This window comes from Gallinula chloropus (assembly GCF_964237585.1).
Source record: "Gallinula chloropus genome assembly, chromosome: 2".
Classification (NCBI taxonomy): Eukaryota; Metazoa; Chordata; class Aves; order Gruiformes; family Rallidae; genus Gallinula; species Gallinula chloropus.
This window is the reverse complement of record NC_140086.1, coordinates 120237488-120262806: the sequence shown is the minus strand read 5'-3', so window position 1 is coordinate 120262806 and position 25319 is coordinate 120237488. Positions and strand designations below refer to the sequence as shown.

At 41.4% G+C, this 25319-nt stretch overlaps 1 protein-coding gene across 1 annotated transcript in view; it reads left to right on the top strand.

Annotated features, from left to right (window-relative positions):
* Window positions 1-25319, top strand: part of TGFBR2 (transforming growth factor beta receptor 2) — a gene marked incomplete at its 3' end in the record, with an annotated part of 61154 nt that overhangs the window by 7314 nt on the left and 28521 nt on the right. Inside the window, exons 2-3 of the mRNA XM_084280295.1 lie at window positions 20583-20754; window positions 22418-22608. Coding sequence (XP_084136421.1) covers window positions 20583-20754; window positions 22418-22608 — 363 coding nt within the window. The remainder of the gene's footprint in view (window positions 1-20582; window positions 20755-22417; window positions 22609-25319) is intronic.

Here is a 25319-nt window from a genome sequence, read left to right as displayed (position 1 = left end):
GCCGCGGAATAAATAAGAGGCAACTGTATGTTATGAGGCTGGAATTCCCTCGAGGGGGCTTTTGTGACATCCATCTTACAGGAGCCAGAGTGATTCGGTTCTTGAAGCAAAGGAGTAATTTGACTGCAGTATTTTGAAGTCCTTAGAACTTCAGGAAAGAGAGATTTCAGGCATTTGAGGGAAGGAAGATATTTTCAAACTTCATGCATTATATCTTTACATATTTTTGCCCAGGAAGAATCCCAGGAAGAGATTTTGGAAGGATGGAGATTAGCAGATTTGGGATAGGTAGTCCAAAGAGAAAGATAAATGTGTAAGAAGGATGATTTCTCATCGGGAGCAGGCCTTTCCTTCAAAAGCACTATTGGACATTTTCTAAGCTGAATGCAAACTGCAACTCCCTCATCACTGATAAGCTGGTAGTGCCGGTGTAATTAATCAGGAAGCAAAGTAGAGAATAGAAAGTGAGAACTAAGGAGCAACCAGCTCTTTGGAAGGTGGACATGGGGTTAAATTTTGTTGAAGGTTTCACCCAAAAGAGTCATATACCCCATGAGGGCTGATACTCATTTTATTGACTAAGAAAAAAAAAAGTGAGTTGGGTTATATTTTTGCAAGACTTAACCCCTAGTTCTCCTGAATCTAGATATTTCAGGCCTGAGATGCAGGTGAGCCACCTCCCTCCGGTTTTAATCCTGCTGTGGATTCTGCAGCCGGTAATGGCAGTAAGCACATCCCACGTACACAGCACCTGCTGGCACGGTTAGGTGGTGCCTGGGGCTTTTGGAGGAAAACATGGTAATTGTGTAGATTTCATCTCCCTAACTAATAGAGGTACATTTTTAATGTTGCTGTACAAAAGGGTGAACTTTGAAACAGACCACAGGTGATTACTAATGGATTATCATTTCTGGTTATTTTCAGGGAAGGGAATGGAAGCAGCTCACCAGGATTCTTTTGTTTCTTGAGATGCAAATCTGGTCTGATCCTTGAGGTCTAATTTGTAGCTCAGATTCTATTGACAAGTCATCGCTAAGATAAACAGGAGTAGTTTTGATAACATGGTTATAAAACTTAGGTAACAGTTTAAGAAAGGTCTTAATGCTCAAAGACAGCTGAAGTTTCTTACCATTCTGACCATTCCCATGTTTTAGTCTTACCTGGAGGTCCTGACTGATTTCCATATGCTTTTTTTGGAAGCTCTGAGGCTGGAGCAAATCTGAAGTCATAGTAACGTTAAGGATTTATCATACCTTGTACACTTAGAGTGCTCCAGCAGAGTAGTGAGTGCGAATAACTTCTGTTGTTGAAGTGCATGCTTGGGGAAGTATGTTGGGTGTAACTAGACTTCTTTCCTTTTCATTTTTTTTCTCCAACTGTCTAGTCTCTTAAAATATTCCTTCATTAGAGAGTGGGTATCCATTGTGTATTTTCAGGCCTGTGATAAATGGCAGTTTATTTTAGTTCAGCTCACTGTAAAGCTGTTAACTAATGTGGAATAGCACTTCCCTGTTACGCTTTTTTAAATTATTATTATTATTTTACTGTAAAATGGGCTGCATTGTAAGTATGTATATAATTAAGGGTGTATCTCTTTCATTATGTTATCAGTAACAGTGAGATGGAATGACAATAAGATCACATGCAGGAGTTAAGCACCTGACCAGCACAGAGTTGTTTCTGGAGTTCACATGATAGTCGGTCGCTTCCTGCTCTGAGGATGCTCCCTCCTCAGCTCCATGGCTATCTTAAGCTTTCCTGTAGCATGACTGGATGGTTACTCCAGGGTGTCCCATTATTCTTGAGAAACCCATACAAAGACTGTAGGGATGAAGAAGTAAATCTTTGTATGTTTTACTAATTGAAAGAATTTAATGAGGTTTTGAACAGCACAAATTTGTCCACCTGTGATCAGGTACCCATGCAACTTTCAAGGGAAGAGCTGTCATATGCAAGTGGTGGTTGATCTTTTATTTCCTTTGGCTGGTTCTGCCTGCAAGCATGCAGCAATTACCCTTCTCATTTATTTCCTGCAAGCAAGGAGATCTATGATTCTGCAGTGGCTGTGGTGTGGCAGTTGGCCAGCTGCCCTGCTGTGTACCTTCTTCCTCCCCACAGTTCCCATTACCAATTTTCACGGTTGCATTGCCTCCTTTTCCTGCAGTGGTCAGAGCCTTTGCCCAGAAAGCCTGAGGCCCATGGACATGCCACTCCTCAGCCTGTACATATCTAAACCCCACCAGTGATAGGCTCTGAGAGGAAGGATGTTTGCTGGCTGAGATTGGGTAGGGCTTTGAGGCAGCAGTCTGCAGAGAAAGGGTTGACATGTGTGCGGGTGGTCTCCTGAAGCATGTCAGAGGAGAAGAAAGCCTGTTCCCTGATGGATTCATTCATTATTCCAGCCCCTGCAGGGTGACTGATATTCTCTCCAGGGAGTTCACAGCACAACAAAGAGAGACTTCACATACAGAATCTTTTTTTTCTTTTTTAAACTGAAAACAACCATTTCTCATCCTCATGAAAAGATCAGAGAGGACCATGTAATAGTCATGACTTCGTAAGCCTCTTTATTGAAGCTTTCACAAAGTAACTAGGTCAGCAATACGTGCTTTGGGCTATTGAATTTCCTCTCTTCCCCTCAGTCTGTTCTTCAGTTTCCTCACCCAACTTTACCACAAGGGAATGCCTTAAGTCAAAAATCTGGGAAGCTGATCCTTTTATTGTGTTTGTAGTATTCTCATCTGGTATGTACAGTGCCAGGCCATCAGGCTTGCAGAGCTGGTGTAGCCCAAGTTTGCATGTAAACAGCAATACCACATTGTCTGGTTGTAAGTAAAGCCATATCTGCTCTCTCTCTGCCTCTGGATAATAGAAACAGGAAGACATTCAGCAGGAAAAGATTGGTGAACTATTCTGGAAAAGGGAATACAACTAAAAAGTGTTTCTTCGTCATTGTTTTTCTTTCTCCTTCAATTCCTTTCTCACACTTAATACTTTTGCCTTGAAGTTTCTGCCTGGCTGGCAGCTTTGCTGTTCCAGTTTTTCCCTGGGGCCACGCTGGTACCATGAACATTAGCAAAGCAAGGAGCAGCCTACAGCTTCTCATATGTATGTGTCCCCTGCCTTTAATGTGTATAAAGAAAGATCAAAATGTGTTTCAAATTAAGTTACCAAATTCCAGGAACAGGGGATTCAGAATGAGGACCCAGGCATATCCCGTGCGAACTTTTAATTGTGAGGCTATTGACCCTAGAAGGGAGATTTCAAAGTATTAGGGATGAAGACTCCTCCTATATGTGTTGGAAGGAGTTACGGGCATGTTCTTTCATGCAGGAGGAGGAGACAAGACTTGGTGACTTATAACTGAGAACAGCTTTTACATCTTGACCCATGGTTAGAGCAGTGAGCTGGAAAGTGAGAAGCCTGGGCTCAGTCTCTCAGTCTCTGAGGATGCAAACCCAGACCTTCAGCTTCTCATGATTTCATCCATTGTATTGTTGATGTCACTGTTAAACTTCAGTACAGTTATTTGCATTAGAATTTCCACAGTTGCAACTAGTTTTGTGTAAGAAAAAACAAATTTAAAATGCACTGATGTGTTAATTACAGTTTCTATAGACAACTGTAGAATTTATGGGAAATTAGCAGAGATTGTCTCAACACTGATTTATTGTGATTGGGGAATTGAGGTTCAAAGAGAGTAAGGGCCACTGTTATTTCGCAACAGGATTTCTGGATTAAAGCCCTCAGAGCATCCGGAAATTCTCATGAGCCTCAAATACCCTGCCAAGTTCAATAAGATACAATTAGCACTTTTTTTTCCCCCCTATTTTTTCTCTAGTTAAGAGGGAGCTTCCAGGGAATGGTGAAGGCACAAGGAAGCTTCAGTAGCTTGCTTCAGTTTGACCAGTTAAGGTCTAACTCTTCCCGCAGTTGACTACACATATATTATTCATTGTTCAAACAACTTGCACTTCCCCAAACTTGGCTTTTTTGTTTCGGTGACTTGTGGTATGATTGTTGGGCACATACCTACCAGTGTTTTGGAATCAAAAGCATGATGGCCTTCTCATGGGTGAAGGTGGGTAGCAAATGCTAGAAGCAAACCACTAATTATTTAAAGTATCTTGTGGAAGTTAATGACAAGGCACATTTACCGCTATGGTAACCACACTCTTAGAAATAGAAGCATTGACACCTGCCTTTCCAAGCTGTTGTGTAGCAGGAGTTGTTAGACTGCCCATACAGTCATCACTCTTCCCTTTAAAAGGTGGGTTTTGGTTTAAGTTTCCATTTTGTGCTGTTGAAACAGAGGTGTAGATAGCTTTGACCTGGAGCAGTAATTTCTACTTGAAATTACTCAGGCCTGCAGGGAGAGTTAGGATGGAGGTGGTACTGTTTGTTTAGGGAACCATACTGCCTCTTTAGCATTTTCAGATAAGCATCTAATGTTAATGATTGCCTGCCTTTTGAAAATGACAGACCGCTGTGGTTTTGCACATGTGAAGGACTGAAAGAATTAGGAATAGTACCTACAGCTGCTGGTCCCTGGGTGGATGCAGATTTGGTCAGATATGCAGGCAGTATACCATGCTGTCATAAGATACCACACATCACATAAACAGCAGCAACTGGGAGCATTTGCCTTAAGGTTAGCAAACAACCGTTCCAGCAAGTGAAAGCTGTAGGTGAACTACATCACAAACAGCATCATGGAATTATTAGATCCCGGCCAAGGGATGCGATCCACTTTCCATTGCAAATGAAGACAGGGGTTCCTTTGTTAAATATAAATCCTGAGAAGTTAGGGCTTTGCAAAACCATCTGAGTGGAGTGACTTCACGTGCAGGAGGCCAGGCTGGGAATAATCATCCCATCTCTTCCTGTAACCTACAAATCTGTGATGCAGTGTGTTACCACCACCAGGCTGGTATCACTCATGTCCATCTCAGAATTAGGACTGGTATCTCCAGAAGGAACAAACAGCTGCTCTGCTAACTAAACCTGTGTGAGGATATTTCAAATATGCATGAGTTATAAAATTTGGCATCCAAGGAATTGAAAAAATGTCTCTGTTCCTACGGAGCACTTTTGTCTGGTATAACCTAGGCTAATACTTGCATTTGGAAAGCTTGGGATTGTTGTGTTTTGTGAGAACACTTCTTAAAACCGTGTTGTGTTCTACTTGCATGCAGTAGTCATGAAAGATGCCAAAGCAACAGCTTTAGAGAAGGAGCAGCCCACATCACTGCACAGTTACACCAGAAACCACAACAAAGCATGCAACTAGCTCCTGATGTTTAAAGGGATGCTGATTGGTTCAGCTACTATGACCATATTATGCACAGCCTCCTCAATGACAGTTGCTGAAGTAGTATTTTCATTACATATTTATTAATCCACTTGACATTTGATTAAAATGATCAAGGCATTTCATAGAAGCCTGCAGACTTATTACTGATTTCTGCAGTTGAGTAAGTGCCCTCCAGATGAAGGATGATGATGTGTTGTGACCAATATCCAGAAACATTCAGTGACTCTAAACTGTTAAACATCAGATAGTATAATTTGACATAGCACTCAGAAATCAGAGATTAGCATCTGCTGAAGATCTTATCCTATTAAAATCAACTAATATACGTGGCAGGAAACATTGTCTGTCCTGTGGTAGCAGGATGAGGAATATTATGCTTTTGCCAGAAATGAATTGTGCCATTTAAAAGTTTAAGTGTCATCATATTTTGCTTTTTGTAGTTCTCAGTTGTTAGATTGTTGAAGGAATTGGATGAATTTTGAGATATTCAGATTAAAATTAAGAGGCAATAGAAGGCATGCTTCTGACCTGGTGCTTGAAGCACTTGGTCTTGTGTTTCTATCTCCTCTCCTTCTGGCTTTCTCCCTGAATCAATTCCTTCAAATGAAGTTAATTGTTTTGTAGACACTGAAATTAGTTTCTTTTTTTTGCAGTATCTTTTCTAAACAAGCTTGATGTGTATGTACTTTCTTGGAATGCTGCTGAAAGGTGATGGTCTTGAGAATGACTTAAGATATAGTTTGAGAACCTGAAATAGTGGGTTTGTGGAAACAATGACCACCATATCAAGAGCAATGGAGAGGGGGAAACTGTAGAAATCCAACTCCATGTGTACATTTCACGTTCTGAGTTTATTTACAACTTTATTCTGCTTCATCATAAACAAAGGGGGAGAGTCTGGAGTCCCTCACACATCTTCAGGCAGGTAGACTAAACATTTTACACTGGTAAGTTTCTTCCCACTGTGATGTGTCTAACGTAGGAACGCGCTCACCTTACCCTGTAATGCCAACCCTGCTGGGGGCTGGCTGCTGCAAGCCCTGAATCATGTTGTGTTGTTGTGTGGAGTGAGAATTGTGTTCCTCCATGCAGAATTTTTAGTGTCCAGGGCTAATTTTTTTTAATGTGGGGGCTTACCTGCTGGACCATGCACACATGCAGAAGAGATAGTGCTTAAAATACAGGTTTTAGTACAGTGAATGAATTCTTCACATGTGATTCAGAAATAATGGCAAACATAAGGACCTTTCAGTGAACTTTCAAGCATTGTATATAGGGGTAAAACACCTATTTATTTCAGCATAGGCAGGTTTCACCCATGGCTTTTATTTTCCTTAAAGCCCAGTAAAATGTCAGCCTCAAACATAAATGAAAGATCTGATTACTCATTCCCAAATTTCAGCAGGATGCTGTTTCCAGCTACTGATTCATAGTCTGAGAGGTAACCAGAGGGAGTCATTTGCAAATGCATTAAAAGAACAGCTAATACTGGGGGATACGTTAGCAAATTTACCTTTGGCAGATAAAGGAGATGTTGCTTTGTTGGTGGAGATACTTCTTCACCAAGAAACCTGGTAAGTCTCTAACAGCATGCCACAGCAGCAGGATTTCTGCAACACAAGTCAGCAAAAGAAAGTTTTCCTAAGGTTGAATATCATTAGAAGTGCGTATTTCTATGCATGTGCCCTCTTCTCAACACTCAGTATATAATTCCCATTAACAGTCGTGGAAGTTAGATGCATCTATCAAGAGAACATATCCCCAGGGTATTAAATTCTGTTACGCTGCTTCTTTGCATGTAACTTGACAGAGACAAATATAACCATCACAGCTACTGAATTTGAGAAGGATGTGTATTTTCCCCCAAATCCATTCAAAGTGATTCTACTCCCAAGGGGTTACATTTGAGTCTAACTTTCCTCTGATTTACTCTTTTAGCTGAGCTGATGGATTATGAAAGAGAGTAATTTCTTTTTCATACTGTTTTCCTGAATCTGTCATTCAAAACTTGCTGTGTGGGGACAGAATGGTTCATAAACATTATTTTCCTGGAGGAAAATGGCTTCTCACAGTGAAAGAGAGCTCTGAACAGAGCTTCCGCATAAACATGTTTGCCCATCAGTGACTGACAGAGAAGCCTCTGTGTGTGTTAAGGATGTGGACTTGTTAAATGAGACTTTTTATTTGGAAACAGTTTTTCAAATAGACTAGGAAGGATGAGTTGTATTCAGGTCTAGAGAAAGAATTTGCATAGAATTCTTTTTTTACCAGAATCTGTAGATTATATTGTAAATGAGTACCATAGTAGAAGCATCTGTTGGTCAGGGGTCGTGCCTTAACTGAAATTACAGATCTCTCAAATATTCCTCAAGTTCAGAGGTCTTCAAAAAGTTAAGCAAAATTAAGTCTTTTATGCTCCTTACATTCTCTTTTTATGTTAAGCTTAAATCAAAATCCACGTCTTAAGTTGTGACTATAAATTTTGTAGCAGAAACTCATCCTTGTTGTGTTCGTTTCCTTGTTTGTTTGTCTGTGGCTGAGAGGGCTGGATAGTGGCAGTGAATAAACTTTAAAAAAATCCCACTAATACCCTCCTTTTATCTGGAAAAACAAATATTTATAAATCCCTCTGAATCATGTAACTGTGTAACGACTGCAAGTTTGAAAGCACAGTTGTCTGGTTAATCCATTTAAATGCTTATTTTGAATGGGCAGCTGTGAGTCTTTGTGTGCACACAGCTTCTCCCTGTACTTAACTGGTGTGTTATAAAATACCATAGAAATTCTGCTTTGGTTCAGTAGCAACCCACATGCACACATAGTTTTCTATTGTACAAGATAGACGCTCTTGCTTAAGGTGGACTTAAGAGCCGTGGCTGAAGCCAGTTTGCTCGGTCACTTCCCATCCTGGCTGTATAGGTTGCTGAGATCATGCTTAAAGAATGTGCGGGCCCTGGTCAGAGGCATAAAGCACCCCCTAACTTATGACTTGAGCATGCTCCAGCGGTTGACACAAAAGGTGTGCTTGTGAAAGGCCAGCACAGAGCCTCAATATGGAGTTGTTCATGGAAAAAGATCGGGAACTTTAGCTTGCATTCCCCTACCTAGGTAAAAATAAAACACTGAACAGCAGGACTATAATTTATGTACTCCGAACTGTGCTATTGTACCTGAAATCTTTTTATGTTTTGCTTATTCTATTTGTGTCTCTTCTACTTCATAATTATGAAGTATTTCCTATTTGTGAATGTGACAACCCAGTATTTGAACAGATGCAGCCCATTCCAATTACTATATTACATTTTGAGACTGCTTTTGATTTGTTGTTGGTTTGTTTGGGTTTTGTTTTTTTTTTTTTTCAAATCCCAGATCTGTTATTTAGGTTTTGTTCCTTGGTCCACAGGATCTTGTTTCCAGTTTACAGAAAAGGAAGTGCAGTCAGAATCAGGCCCTTTGAAATCAGAGATGGGAATTAACATTCAGCAAAAGTTTCAGAGCAAAACCAAACTCAGTTGACACTTTTGTCTGGGTTTACAGAGCATTTTCCCAGACTAGTGGCAGTTTCAGGTAAATGTTCATCAGACTCTTTCCCAGAAATAAAGCAGATTTGGGGTGACTGGCTGAATTATATTTTTGTGTTCACATTACAGATCAACGGCAAAATCAGATAGTTCAGACAGAGGATATCTGTGTTTCATGGTACTATCTGTCCCATTTATATAGTCCTCTCTTGTGAAAAAAAAAGTGTATTCTAAAAACAAGACTGCTCTGACTCCGTCAGCATCCTGTGAAGAGGAGGCATCTGCCAGATCTGTGTACTGCCGAGGAAATAGTCACAGAGAGTAATACTTATCTTCTCAGATGCCTCCCATAAACACTATTAACTGGCTTGAGACACCAACAGTACTTTTTCTACACCAAGTTAAAATAACCTCCTGTCTACTTTCATAGTGGATTTAAACAGCTATAGGGCACATCCTTGAGTGCTTCTGCATATGTTTCTCCCCAGAAACATCGATCCTTGGAGTGCTCCCTAAAGTGCATCCCCATGCAGATGAATCCAAGGCAAGTCCTATCTGCCCTTGAAGTGACAATGCCTGGCAGAAAATAATAACTACAGAGCCCTTGTTGCCTCTCCTGGAAGGGCTGTGATGTCTCCTGGCCCAGGGCAGGTGTATTTGTAAGCAGACATCGCTCAGTTTGGAGACAGCAGCAGCCAGCAGGTCCCCCATTTCCCTGGCGTGGTGGGCAGCCTGGCTGTACCCCGCAGTGCAAAGTCCTTGGGTGCAGCCCTGCCCTTGGATGCTCTGGACTGGTCAGCTTGGGTGTCAGCAAAACTGCAAGGATCAGCCAGATGGGGAAATCAAGCCTGTGTTGCCCTGGGACAACCATTCGGAATTTGAAATCCCCCCGGACTAGGATTCTTGAAATCTAGAAGATCTTTCCTAGAAATAGAGAGCAATACTAAAATTTCCCACTCCTGTGGCTATCTTCCACAGCAAGAAAGCCTGCCTGACACTGCCCTCCCATGAACTTGCCCCAGAATTAACTTCAGCCATAGATTCACTGAGGCTTTTCTCTGCCCTCAGCAGCGCTGCCGCTATTGAAACATGCACTTTTGGTTTACCCTAGCTGTGGGTTCCCGCTCCTCATACCACATTATTGTTTTTGTCTAGTCAGATAGTTGTCTAGACTGGAGAACTGTTCTGGGTCAAACTGGCCTTTTGGAGTGGGAGGGAGGTATGGTAAAGGTGCAGTCTGATTCTTCTGTGAGGGAGGAGAAAGTGCGACGAAGGCTGTGAGCAAATAACCAAAGCAGGGGAGCAGCACTGCTAGTGTTTGCAAACTGAAACTGTGCAGATATTTGCTGTGTGGCCTCACTAGAGAGAAAAGGGAAAGGCAATATATTTTGGGGGTCACATTGCTTAAGAAACAAATCAGATGTTTTTCTTAAAAAAAGGTTTGAAGGTTTCTCCGGGAGGCAGACAGTTATGCTTTTGTTCTTCTCAAACTATGTGTGTCCTTGCATCAAAGAGGAACAACGCTAAATATCAGGTGTCTGAAAAGGTGTGTGAGTGAGAAGGAGGCTCACTCACAAGGTGATGTCCCCAGAGGAGGAATCCGCTGAGGGCTCTGCAAAGCTGCATGGGGCAGGAGCCTTTCAAAAGGGAAGAAGGGTTTGGCCTTATGCCTTCCAAAACCCGTCTGGAAAGTGCATCAGTAGTTTTAAGGGGATATTACTATAGTAAATGCCATGAAAAATAAAAGCATGAAACGGCAAATAGAGGAGTGACACTTCTTCTGATTCACCGAGCAGCCTAGCTGTATCAAAGGGAACCTGGGGGAGTCAGACGTAACTGTGAATTTCCTGTTTTGTGAGATTTGTCACAGTTCTAATGGCTGTGCTTCGTTTTCAGTACTTTAAAAAGCAAACAAAAATCTCACCCCCAAACTAACACGTTTCATGACCTTTCCTGGAGGTTCTTCTCTGAGACCAGAAAGGGTTTGTAAGTGCCTGCCAGTCTCTTGAGTGACTGAACAGTATTAATAAACAACTGCTCGTCTGTATGAAGTAACTTTTCATAAGGCACGGCAGCTGCTTTTAGGTATTATTGACAGTTTCCTCTACATTTTAGTTATCATAGTCTGTTCTTTTGAATACCCTAAAGTCCAGTAGACATACATTTAGGAAGAGCTTAACTGTAGCAAGAGTTAATCGTAGTTTCAGGAGAGAGGTTTGGCTTCTTGCCACCTGAGTTGCTGTGTGCTGCCAGCCTAGGGCTCTGTCTTTAAATCACTACCATTCTGTTTTTGGAAGAGGCGGTTTTCTGCTGTCCATTTAACCTTCTTATTCCTCTCAAAAGTGCTGCAGATAGATAGTCAAGTAGCATGAAAGTTTTTCCACATACAGAATTCACCTTTTGAACTTACAGCTGATTTCAAAGTAATTGAGTAAACCACAGCAACTTTGCGTGTGGCAATTCTCTAGTTCTGATGCTAGCTAGGCTTGTTCCTGATATAACCTATACTGAGGTAGATAAGCTTGAAAAGGATTTGAAGATCCACATGCAAAATGGTAAAACCTCCACCCCTTCAATTTAATCAGTGAAACTCATGTGGTGGCACGTGTATGCCAGGCCAGCACTTTAGTTACTTAAGCCATTTGGAAAGTTAAGCGTGACAAGACCATTTACTAAATATGAGTAAAGGCCCTGTAGGAGTGTCGTTTGTGAGTGTTTGGCCAAGCAGCTGTTACTATTTTTAATTTCTGTGTGGCTTTGGTTGCACAGCATTCTGTGGGAGCTGAGGGCAGGACTCCATCTGCGCAGTGTGCCGTGTGGCTGCCCGCTCTGGGGTCAGAGCAGTGAGCCAGCACGGCAGCTGTCTGCGTAAATGGGAAGTAGGAACTGTACCTGTGTGCCCACCACAGGTGCTACAACTGTGTTTCCCTGTGTGGAAGGACAGCAGAGTTTGGTGACAAAATATAGCTGGAAGCTCATCACATTTTTGAAATTAGCGTCTTCCCCCCTACCCTAGATCCTGATGTGTTCTGCTGCCCAGAAGTTTAGCAAAAGATGCATTCACTTGCCCTGTGACACAGACTTCGAAACTTCTCTGCCTTCCTCCCACCTGTAGCCTATCTAGTGAGGATGCTCCTAAAAAGCAAACAGGATTTGTCTTTGCATTAAGCAGGTATTCCAAGACAGATGCTTGGGCCTGCTAGTAAGTAATAAAGGGATGACTTTAGGTAAACAGCACTGATAACTGAAGAATTTGATTCACTCTTTTTATGATCTCGTGCATTTTTCAGTTTGTATCTGCCACTGAGTGCATGCAGTAGCCTTGCAGATAAAGCCAGGATGTGTCTCTGTGGCAAATAGAAATAGCTTCTTCACGGCTAATAGAAATAGCTCAAGCATAAAGGTATTATTAGAAAATGTCCTAAAGTACAGTTCCACCTGTACTGGGTGGACTCCTGAGTTTCCCCTTTGTTTTTAGTTTGCTTCATAGAACCTTGAAAATAGGGTTGAGTGACTCTAAGGTGGACAATCATTTCTCTTGTAGTAAGAGAGATAAATGGAAGAAATATAAACTAAACTTTTGGAGAGAATATGTGCCTCTTTCAGGCAGGACAAGTGATTCACCTTCCCCAGCACCATTATGAAGAATGAAGAGCCCTGTGATATCTCAAAGTAGGTTGTGTTGGTGGTGTGACTGTTGAGGGGGCAGGAGTGGAGAGAAGCATGTTTCAATAAACAGGCTTTCTTAACTAGCCAAAGGGAGAGGTACGATGGGTTAAGAAACTCCATTCAACCTACATAGAAGATATTGAATTGCATGGTTTTGTTCTGGTGAGGCTCTGCAGCTGAGAGTGGAGGCAAATTTGTGTTTTTCTGAGTCAGAATTGTTTCTAGTTATGTGTACTTTAAAATGTTGGGTGGGGGGTTGCCACAGAGACTCTTCTGTCAGGAAAAAACCTTTGCTTCCTTGTATAGCACAGAAATAGCTGTATAATGCTTGAATGGCTGCTGTCTATTTTCAGAGCATATAACTTGGAAAAATAATATTTGTACAAAGCTGAAGTGTTTATACTCTTTCAGCTTCTTTTCAAGTGAAGTAATGGCAGCTTTCACTGGGCAGGCAAGAATACAAAAGGAGGTGAAGTTGCAAGATATGCTTTTTAATGGACAGGTCAAAATTAGATATGCAGATCTGAGTCCTGAACCATGATTCATGCTTATTACAACAAAACTGTTTTCCCTGATCTTGTGAACCAGATAAGCATTGCTGTACCTGATACTCACTATATATCTGAAGTCACAGAAGGAGTTAACTGCCAAAGACAGCTTCCAGTAAATTCCAAACTTAATGCATTATGCAGAAAAAACCTGGACCCTGTAGTCATAGTTGAATAAATTGATCTTCATGTTATATCACATACGGTTCTCCAGTGCTGTGTGTGCTGTTTACCAGCTGTGTTAGGGAGGCTGCGGGTTAAAGTCAGGAGAAGATGAAACGTCTCTATGAATGCCCTATGGGAAGCCATCATTTAGATTTTTTTTCAGCCTTTTTGCCTGGAGACAGTATTCTTTTGTTCCACCTACCATGGAGTGCTAAACAGTGGCCAGAAAATGTGGAAGATAGCAGCAAGTTAAAAATCTGCAGGTAGAAATCCATCTCATTATTTGAAGCATCACAATAACGATATTATTTTGATTCCCTGTTTTCAGACTGTGTTCACGCTTCTTGAGTGCTGAGCTGGAGTCTCCTCACACCTGCACTAATGTCAGTCAGGAGTCACGGCAGCCAGCTCCATTCTTAGGCATATTTGAGGCAGTTCACTGCCATGCCTTGTGCCAGTAAGAAGAGCCCAGCCCATGATTAAAACTGCCGATGCTTGCTCATTTTGGGAGCTGTGGATAAAAATAGCCTTATTTTAATGCTTTAAATACAAGAATGATTTTTATCTTCAAGATCTCCAGTTTAGTATGCTGTTCCCTCCCTTATTTTCTCTAGTTGTGTCCCTTCCCCCAGCTCCTGCCAGATTTGATTCTGTTTCTGTGTCAGTGCCTGCAGCAACCCCTGAAGCAAAGTTTTGCCTGTTCCACTCCCAGTTAAAAGCCAAGCACTTCCACAGAGAGAAGAGTTTTCTACCTCCTTCTCCTCCTCCTTTTGTCTTCTTCCTCTGCATGTACCTTCCTCCTCCCCTTGCCTGCTGGTAGGTGGGAAATAGTTTCTCAGATTCCAGTGCAGTCCATCAGTGGCCTTCCTGCTGTGAACCAGGTCTTCTGCTTTGGCTTTCCTTGAGCTAGGGGTGGCCAGACTGTTTCTGGCTAGGTCTAGCTCGTTCAAATGGCTTACCTAGTCTCCCCTCCTCTTTCCTAGCTGACATCTTGGGTATGGCTGAAGAGTAAGTTGTAGCCCACATAAACCATTTGAAGGCCTGTGGGTCCCGCTGAATCGATCTTTCCACCCATCTCATAGTGGCTGCTTTGTGATAGCATGGCTTGCAGGGCTGTATGTGACTCTTGTTGCATTCACAGTTGTGTTGTTGCCATCTGATAGGTGTGACATGAATTTTTTCACATGACAGGCAAGAGCCATTACGTGATAGGGAGAAGCCACAACACACAACACATCTCTTCCGAGTACTTCATGGAGAACTGTGCTCATGAAAAGGAAGTTATTTTGGTCTTTATCGTTTGCAGAGCCCTGACAAGTTTTGGTCAGGTAGGAAAAGCAACAGAAAGACTGCTTTGCAAACAAAAGTGCAATCAGTACACTTAAAGGCATGTCTTTAAGCACCAACTAAGGCAGCTGTTGTGCTAGGCCGGAAGGCTGAAGATCAAAACGAAACCCAAGAGGTGAAACCTTCTGAGAGAAAAAAGGGAGTAAGCTTCTAGGGGCAGACCAGGGTGATGTCATGACCAGTGACTCTATATGATGCAGGTCGAGGCAGAGAGATTCTGCAAAAGAATCTGTAGGAGTGGTTTCCTGGACTCCCGCCACAGGGACAGTTAAATATCTGGTGAGCTAAACATTTAAGGAACCTGTTTTCCTTGGACATATTTTAGTTGTACTTGAAAGATAGGTCATATTTGGCTTTACAGAGGCTGTCTTAGCACTCTTGTTGTTGATCTTTATAGAAACAGTCACAAAAATCCTGTGCCTATGGTAATCCTACCTGGGGTGAATCATAGTTGAGATAAAGGACTGCAGCACAAACCAGGATCCAAGACAGTATGATCTGTATGAAGTAACACTCACATAGTGAGTGTGGAGTTTGTGTCACAAAGCAACACTCCATTTCAACTCATGATGGCATTAAGATCAGAATCTGCAGCAGTAACTGAAAAAATGAAAATACATATTTTATAAGGTTACCTCTGAAGGTGTTGCTGTGGGAATTACTAGATCTGCAGTATTGCCAACTCCTGTAATTTTATGGTGTCATATGATAACTGACATTTTTCTTTAAGATTAAACTCCTGGATTCTGTTTTTTTAATTCTATTTTTCTTTATATTTTCTAAGTTAAACAATAATGCTTACTGCTTATGCCCAAAGTTTCAAAACATGATTCATATGTACTCTAAGAGGCCAGTCAGCAAATGTAAATAAAGGAGAATCCAGCAGTTAGTTTTTGGTTGAGTTTTGGGGGTTTTCTTTTCCTTTATTTCCATTATCTCATTGGCTAGTCCTGTGATTTTGTAACTCATTATTTTTTAATCTTTTATAGGTTTTGTACTGGGGGTGGTAGGCACAATAGAAAAAAATGATGTGTTTAGTACTGTTCTTGGTAAAGCATGGTGTCTTTCTGTTGGATGAGAAGGTTACACAGCTTGGACATTCTTCAGAGCTGCTACTCCAACCACTGAGACATGATATAGTGGAGCTGTGCTTTTTGGGAGAACAAGGATAATCTCCTTCAAAGCTTTCTGATGAAGGCATCCGCATCCTTTTAAATTTTTGTGATATGGTTGAGTGAAGTCTTAAATTCAAGCTTTTCCCATCAGGTGGAATCTTTTACAGCTGTGGAGTTCCCATCCCAGCATCTCCCTTAGCTTTTTTTTTTTTTTTTTAGAGGATGGGATCTATCTGCTCAGCAGTGCTATTTTTTATATATACATGTGCCAGAGGCACTGGATGAAGAGAAATACAATAACTATTTTACAAGATAGGGTAAGAGAAATTAACTGCAGTTTCTGAAGTGCATCCTAAGACATATTTCTACATATTTCTAGTATACGTGTTCCCCAAAATACAGCATATCAGTTTGGTCTTTATTCAAATGTTGGATTTTGAGAGTTCCATAATGATACTAAAAAGTTAGAGAAATGTAAACCACAGTCTGAGGCCTCAGTAAAAGTTACACATCTACAAACAAGAGAAACAATGCTAACAACTTCAAAATAGTCAATAGACTTTGGGTGAGGCGTACTGTTTATAAGGTCCTGAGAAATCATTAAAAAAAGATGTGAACTGTAGAGGAAAAATGTTGTCCTGCAAGCCTGGCTCCACCAGAATCTGTGGAGTTGATATTTCCTATGCGGCTGCTCTGGTGTCTCTTCCATAGTATCCAAACTCCATGTTGGCTTGCATGTGCCATGCGCTTTAACCATGGTGACTGATCTGTGCTGAACTGGTGTGTTGAAAGCTTCATAGCCAAACCACAGTCTTTTATTTGGAGCTCTCACCCTGGACAAGGAAGCAAGGAAAGCTAGAATTAGGCTTCCTGTAGAAGTCAAAAATAAGAAAACTAACATTAGAGACTAAATGGCAAAACTCACATTTTAGGAGACCAGCACACAGTTTATGATGGCTTCCTTCGGATGTGCAAATCTCTGCTTTCTGTGTTGACTTTCCCATTATATCCAGTTTTACTTTTTTTTTTAAGTGCAAAATGAAAGGTTGCTTCTGCCCACAGCATTCAAATGGCTTTGGTTGTCTGAATGGAAGAAAACCTTGAGGAGTTTGCTCATTTACTATGCAGTGTGCAAGAAGATCATAGAATATCCTGAGTTGGAAGGCACCCATAAAGATCATTGAGTCCAACTCCTGGCTCCACACTGGGACACCCAAGTCAGAGCATGAGACTGAGCACATTGTCCAGATGCTTCTTGAACTCAGTCAAGTTCAGTGCTGTGACCACTTCCCTGGGGAGCCTGTTCCAGTGCCCAACCACCCTCTCAGTAAATAACCTCTTCCTAATGTCCACCTAAACCTCCCCTGTCTCAGCTTCATACCATTCCCTCAGTTTCTATTGCTGGTTGCCTAAGGGAGGAGATTGGTGCCTGCCCCTTTGCTCCTCCTTGTCAGGAAGCCATAGACCACGATGAGGTCTCCCCTCAGCCTCCTCTTCTCCAGGCTGTACAAAGAGAGACTTCAGCCTCTCCTGGACTTTCCCTCCAGACCCTTCATCATCCTTGTTGCCCTCCTCTGGACACTCTCCAATGTTTTATGTCTGTCTTGTACTCTGGCACCCAAAACTGCACACAGTACTCAAGGTGAAATAATCAAGTATTTTTATAGATGGTCATTCAAGAGGAACAGTCTTGCTGGTTGGGAATCACTCACTGCTTGTGGGCCTCTCAGGGAACGAGTGAATACATTTCCCTAGGGAAGAACCCTAGCAACTTGTCCATCTCCAGTCATGATTTTGTTAAAGAGAGACAGGTCTGAATTCATGTGACGTTGAAGGAGATAAATGTTTCCTAGGTTTCTAAGTCAGAGTCTAGTAGCAGGCTGTGATCAGAAGAGAGTGATTGATGCCAAGGTTCACATCTGTCTCCAGATTTCATCTCAGGCCCTTTGCAGAGGTTGTTTTCAGCATCAGTCTGATAGAGGAAAGTCAAACTTAGCTTTAACCCAGTTAGTTTGGAACTATTTTATATATTTGTATTTATAAATCACCTATCACCATATTGATAAGCATTCTATGGAACCACTCTGACAGCAGAGGTAAGAACAGTGTGGCAAAGGGGAGTGGCAAAGCCAAACTTTATTAATGAACAACACACCAACACCTGCTAGACCATGTGACAGTATAAGGGAAAGTAAACTGCAGTCTCATTTTAGATCAGATGCTGAATCATGGAATAAAGTTTGTCCACGTGGGCAGTTAATCCAGTACCTTGAACTGCCAGAGGAATGAAGAGAGGCACTGCACTGTTAGCCTCTATTACAGGAATTTTTGGAAGAAATTTCAGATTTAGTCTGTTTTGGAAGTCCTAAAACCCTATTAGCTTTTGTCATTAATTTAACCTGTTCAGAAATTAGCTGAGCCTAGCTTTTGCTAGTAATTAAGGCCTACCAGTCTAACTTAGAAATTTAAGCTTTGTGACTTTGTAGTGGATTGCTGCAGTCCAGATAGGGTTGGGGTTTATTGGGTTGTTTTTGGTTTTGGCTTTTGTTCTGTTTTGCAAGATGCTTGGTTTGGAGAACCCTTCATGGAAGAGGCCCAAATATATTTTCATATGTTTGTTCCAGTGGGTGAGCCTTGGCAGAACGTGACATGGCTTGGGATGGCTCAGGAACAAGCCCTGTCTCTCAACAAACATGATGTGCTTGAACCAGTTTACCTAAGGACCCACCTTCATGTGGCTTTTGGCTCCAGTGCAGCAGGCACCAGAGAGGTCTGAGTTAAGTTGTGGCACAGGCATCCGTCATGACGCAGTCACCCAGTGAAACACGGAGCTATGTGAGCTCAGAGCTGAAAGCAGTATAGATGCAGATGAAGTCTTTGTAGGTTGAACAGGAGATACCTTTCTCCCGTGCTCAGTTGTGAGGTGGTTGGCACCTTGCCACACAGGTTTCCTGTGTGAACTTGGGTGAGTCACTTCATCTCTCCCTTGATATTTGTCTGTATTATTCATCCAGATTTTTAGGACCATAGCTTGTCTCTTACTGGGTAGAGGGACAGTCCCTTGTTATCAGCTTGTTTTGATCATTACTGGAACCTAGCTACAGGTTTCTATTCAACACGTGCTAAATGTGAGGTATCATCCAGAAGAGAAGAGCAATTTGCCATAATGATGCTTATATTAACACATAGAGAACACTAGATTCAAGACCTTTTTAGTTCCTACCACAGGAACTTCAGTGAGGCTTTGTTCTTCCGTATGGCTTCTGGGAGTTTTTGCAAGAGAAATAATTAGGAACAAGAAATGTTTACCGGAGCTTAAAATTCAACCAGCCAGTAACATACTTCCAGCATTGTCCACCCAAGTAAGTGGTCCCAGTGAGCTCATTGTAACCCTCCCCTCTGTGTAGGATCTTCTTCTATACCATTGAAATGACTGGGAATTTTGCCACTGATTACAATGGCAGTAAGATTGGAAACCTTAGGTCAGTACCAGAGCATGCTAGTGATGAGAAGGATGTGTGATTTGGGTGAAGAGGGAAGACTTTTCTCTCAGTTCCTCACAATGGCTTAGAAATCCATTGAAACTGTTAGCAAGAGGCCCCTTTTATTTCCTTCTGGAAAAAGCACGTATATTTAATTCCTGTAATAAAATATTCTAATGGTAGTAAATTGTGAAGTTCTAGAGGAAAAAATTGATTTCTTAGCTAATGGAGGTGACAGGGGGGACTTACAAATCCCTGGTTGCCTATTATTGGTTGATGAGCAACATGTGGCCGCAGAGAGCAATATGAACACAGTTTTAACACGCAGGTGGCTGCAGGAGAAGGGCTGTGCTATATGAAGCCAAGTATCTCCTTAAAGTGGTTCAACCTATTTTTCCAAATGCGTTACAAAGTGAGGCAGACTGAAACTGTTGCACATAATCTGCTCCACTTCAGAGAGCTGCATATTCATTTTAGCTTTAGAAAAAAGTTTGTGTTGGCATTTTCTGTTCCTTGTAGTCATGCTGGGTTTTCAAAATAGTTTTTGAACTAAAAACATTTCCTGAAATTCATACACTGGGACAAAATGTATCTCTTCCCTTACTGCTGCCACACTGAAGCAGATGGTGAGTACTAACACTCAGAACCATTAAGCAAATAATTCTTCAATGCCTGGGTGCAGAAATGTATCTGGTGGGTCAAAGTAGACTTCTGTCAGACAGACCGTCATTGCAAGTTAGTTTGAGTTCAAGTACCCTTGAGTTAGCCCAGGAAGACTCCTGTAGCAGATTACATGAGCTGCACAGGTCCCCTGTTGCATTTCCAGCTTGAGTCCACCCACAACCTCTGGCAGACCATCTGCCTTAAGTTGAAAGTCAGTCCCAGTTCTGTGTTTTTAACAGTATTCTCATTAGGACCAACACTGAGGTTCTATCTCAGGCTAGTAAAGACAAACTTGCAAAATTCATCATGATTCATGTCATAATGATGTCACAAACCTCAGGTGCGTTCCCACTATAGTATCTACAATTAATTCAGCGCACAGACTGTGAGGCATGTATTGTACCAGGAGGCCAGATACACTGCCTGTGAACAATGCAACTGGGTGACTGCAGAGAAATCGGTGCAAACTTGACTTAGAATAAGCTTGATTCTGCAAAATACAAAGCAAATTCTGCTCCCTCTGAAGTCAATAAAAGTTGATTTTGCTTTTCAAATTCACTTTGATTAACCTGGTCTTGACATTGTGGCACTTGTCCTGTTGTAAAGAAAATTGGTAGCCATGAAAGATCAAAGATTTTCTAATTTAAGGTGGAAGGGAATGTTTGCTGCTGATGAAAATCTTATCTTCATAATAAGCAGCAGCACAGTCTGATAATCTGCCATTATTGAGTTTCCTTCTCTTTTTTTTCTCCCTCAAGCTGAAATTATGTCACCTGTAGACAGAAGTAAGGAAAATGGATTGCAAATGCCGAACCTATGCAAATTTTGTGACATTAAAGTAACAACCTGCTCAAACCAACATCAGTGCAAGAGCAACTGCAACATCACTGCTATCTGTGAGAAGAATAATGAAGTCTGTGTTGCTATATGGTAAGTTATTTCTTCATGCAGGTGAGGAGGGGAGCACACCCTCATCCATCATTACTTAGTACTCTCTTTGATTGCTTTGATATTCAGAATGTCTCTGCTACCTCAACAGACTTTGCTCTCTCACTTCCAACTCGTATCTGTGCTCAGCATACTGAGAGTTGCTTGAGGTTAACAACAATTCTGATATGAAATGTTCTGGGGATTTTTTTCTTTCAAAGCAGTTCTGTTCCAGCTTATGCTGTTATTGGAAAAGAGACATGTTTTTGCTCAAGCCATTAAGCTGCATCCACCCACAGCACTGAGAGTTGAAACAGCTTTGAGATTCAGAGAGGATTGTGGTGGCATTTGCTGAAGAAAGACAATTCTCTCTCAGGTTTCAAAGTAAACTAAATTATGGAGGTCTATCACAGGTGTCTTATTTACTGTCCAGACTTATAAATGCTTTCTCTTAATGGTAAAAATGGTAAATCATCTGTGTGTGTAGTGCCTGAATTAAGTATGGTGTTTTTTATATAGCATATGTCTAGGTTGAAAGAAATCAAGGGTATATGAAAACAAGTTTAGGATTTGTTGACCCTAAACTTGCATTCCAGTGTAAAAACTGGGGCTTTGCCCTTCATTAAATGGTAAGCTGATCCTAGCAAAGAAAACCAGAAGCACTGTTAATGACTTCACTTGTGGACAAAAGGAACAGAACTGAGTATTTGCAACATTTGTGTTGATTTAGGAACATAATTAAAATCACTTACAGAAAGACATAATTAATCCATTTTTGAGTGTAGTTGTGTGCATTGGCTTGAAGAGATGTTCTGTATAATTGAGTGGAGATACTTGACATGCAAGATCAGTCCGGTGTGCTGTTATGTATTTGTCCTGTGCTCCTTTAGTAAGTGGTCAGTGTCTATTACTGCTATACAAAGTGGCTGTAGTGCAATTTAAGATGCATTCTGGATTTTTCATGGCAATTTTTTGAAAGGCAAATGAGTTGAGAATTGTACTTAAAGTGCCTTTTGCCTCTAAGTCTTGTGTCAATGAAATGAAATCTGCAGACCAAGACAAAACACAGTATTATGGTCCATATAATCAGCTGTAAATATTTCTCTGTCAGTGAGATAACTCTAACTTGCACCATTTCTATGGTTGGTTTTGTTTTGGGTTGGCTTTTGGGTTTTTTTCTCAAATTATAAGGATAACTTCTTCAGTGCAGAAATTGTGCAGACTACAGGCTTCAGAAATGAAATGAAAAGGCCAACTCACTAGAAATTCCTCAGATTTTGAGGAAATAATTCAGTTTTTAATCGTAATTTCCCACAGATTTTTACTGTCTGCACAGTGACCACAAAAACCAAAAGTATGTTCTGCAGCTCACAGCAGTTCATTGAGCATTAGCCTGAATACTTCTGGATGAGATTTTCAAAGGCACTTATTGGAGCTTAGCGGTAATGTGATACAGGAAAAGCTGTGCCATTGTACAAATGCCCCAGTGCAAGGAGACCAGACACAGCCAAATTTACCCCATTCAGGAAGGCTGGAGAAAAACATATGATACTCTTTAATTCCCATTTGATTTCTTCCAAAGAGGTAAATTTTGGGCAGAGGCAGTCCTGCCTGGTCCTTTTGTAAAATATTCCTTTGATTTACGTTTTCTCCTTTTCATTTTCAGGAGACAAAATGATGAAAATGTGACATTAGAAACAATATGCCACGATCCCCAGAAGACACTCTACGGCCACACGTTGGAAGACTCCAGCTCAGAGCAGTGTGTGATGAGGGAAAAGAAGGAAGATGGGGGATTGATGTTCATGTGCTCCTGTACGGGTGAAGAATGCAATGATATGCTCATTTTTCCATCAGGTAGGTCTAATAATTTACCCTGCATTCCTAGACTGTACCTTGAGAGTCATATTAACTGTGACACAGTTTGAAATTGCATTTTGTGGAGGAAAACTTCTAGGGGCAGAAGATATTTTGTTCTCTTCCGAATCTTACTAAATCTCTTTTCTGTGTTCTTAAAAGTTGATGAAAAGAATGATGAGAGCAAGATTAAAGAGTTTTTTGTTGACATGACAAAATGCAAGATATGCTAACTATTTTATAAAATATAAACAGGAGCAAATGCTGTATTTAAGTTCTTGCCTCTTCTAAAAGGCTGCACTGCCATAGTGTGGCACCTGCATGTACAGATACTACTAAGTTGATAAGATGTGAATTTAAAGTCAGCTTCTCTGTTGTAACTGGCCATCTGCACTTGCTCAGTGGTAAGCATGAAGTAGCTGGAAGGTTCCTTCATTGGTGGATATTCTACTTTTGCTTACTGTGGCACTAGGACGTGTATGTGAGTTCAGTCAAACCAATGACCTCCAAGTACAGACCGAATCGGAAGCGCATAACCTGTCCCAGTTCAGCTTCATGAATGTCTGATTCAACCACTGCAAATACAGTATAAAGGCAGTGCAGGTGTGTACAGTGCTGGTGGACCTCATGCTGTGCACACAGAGATGCACACGTGTGTGTCCATACACCTCACTTTTTCTCCCACCTGTCAGATTCCACAATGATTCTTTTACCAAGACTCAGTTCTGTCGAAGGGAAGTGTAAGGTCTCCCATGGAGAACTTTGTGTGCACACTTCTAAATGAGTAAGGCACATGGCACCCATCCTTATCACCTTATCACCTCCTCAGAAGAGGAGGAATTAAATCCCCCTTGTCTGAGGTAACAAGATAAGGGCTGGGACACTCTTTTTTCCCTCCTGGGAAACATGATGTTTGACTGCACGAGGCAGACAACTATGAGAGTGGCTTCTAGCTCTTGCTTCCCATTTGTTCAGAAGGCTAACTAGTTCTGGTTGCAAAACCACAACAGATTACTCACGAGCAATCTAGAAAGTCTTTGCCTTCCATGGCTCACACTGTCCAAATCTGGTGCTAACTCCTCTCCTCCTCGTGACCACCATCCCCAGACTTGATTTGAAACCAGATAATCTGACTGCTGATCTGTGACTGTATGACCAACCCTTACTTGGGAGGGCTTTAGAGGACTTTGGAATAAATACTGGTATTGATGTAAGCACAGCTGGTAGGCCCAGGACTTAATTCTAACCAATTGCCTTGATTTTATTGATGAGAACATGTTCCCAGTGAAAAGATCTTCCTGCGAGTCAGCTGCTTAAAATTTTTATACAAAGCAAACCACACCCTTGTGGATTTTGGCTAATTTGTTTTAAATTAGTCACATTATAGCTTTTTTTCCTGGAGCTATGTAGCTGAATACCATTGCTCTGACAAATGCGTGTCTTCCGCGTGTATGGTTATGAAAACCATAATATAAATTCAACACCAAGTGTCTTCATTCCCATCAGCTCTGAAGCTCTCCTCACACTTCCAGAGCAGCCTAAAGGAACTGTAGGTTAACCTAAACTCGTCTTTTACCCTAATTCTTTTCACTCTTCAGAGTGGAGCTTTTCCTTCTAGTTCATGTGCCGTAAGCACTGGATATGACTCCCAAAAACTGTGCCCTGCATTCACATGTAGTAAGTGAAAAACTACAGGTAAAAGTTAATGTAAAACTCCAGTTTGTAACATTTCTATTTCATTCACAAACACAAGCATTAACTCCAGTTGGGAGGGGTGGGGGAGAATTGAGCTTTTGTCATTCCTTTTTTATTGTTGTGGATTAGTGTTTCTTTTAAATGAAAACAGCCCCTTTGGGTTGCTTGCCTGGTTAGCCGTGGCAGGAAGACAAACGATTTTTACAGTATCAGACATGCGGTTTCCTGTCTGTGTTTAACTTTGAGCAGAACATCACAGCCAGCTGGTCCACGGCTCCTCCAGACAACTAGATAATAGCCTGTAATAATTTTGCCTTTGGAATGACTGTCATCCAGATCTATTCTGTACATTGTTCTTGCCTTTTTTTTTTCCTCTCTACATTTCTTGTACACCAGAGCAGGATTTTTTTGCAGTGTTTTTGCACATCCTGTAGTTTTAGACAGTGGACAAATACAAGTCTAAAAACGCCTGATTGAAAAGTGATCGTACTCATTAGCAGAAACTGAGACAATAAAAATGATTGTAATTTTCCACCTGATAATCACAGCCTTTCCTTTCAAGCTATTGCTGTAAATGATCAGTGTTCTAGCTCTCCTTCCTCCTGGGTGCACACTTAAGACAGACCAGATTTAGTTTCCTCCTGGTGTTTCTGAGGTAAGAAAGAAAATTGTGGGTAAGGCACCACCACAGGTTAGTCACAGTGTTCCAGTGATTCACAGCTGAGCTGTTGTTGCTTATAGAAGAATTGATTTATAGGACTGTTGTCATGTATCGGTTTTGACCCTGAAGGGTAAACCTCTAAAGGTTTTGGATAGTGGGAGGTGTTGTGACTCACCATGTTAGGGTTTGGAAACGTTTGAAGTAGTTACATTGAAATCAAATGCTTGTTACTTGAATGGACTTTTGTTTAAATAGTCAATCTGCAAAATAAGCAAGACACAGACAGACGTGTGCCTAAACATGCCTGTAGTTCTGCTGTGTCAGGGGGCTTCTGACCCTGAGTCAGATCCCTGGC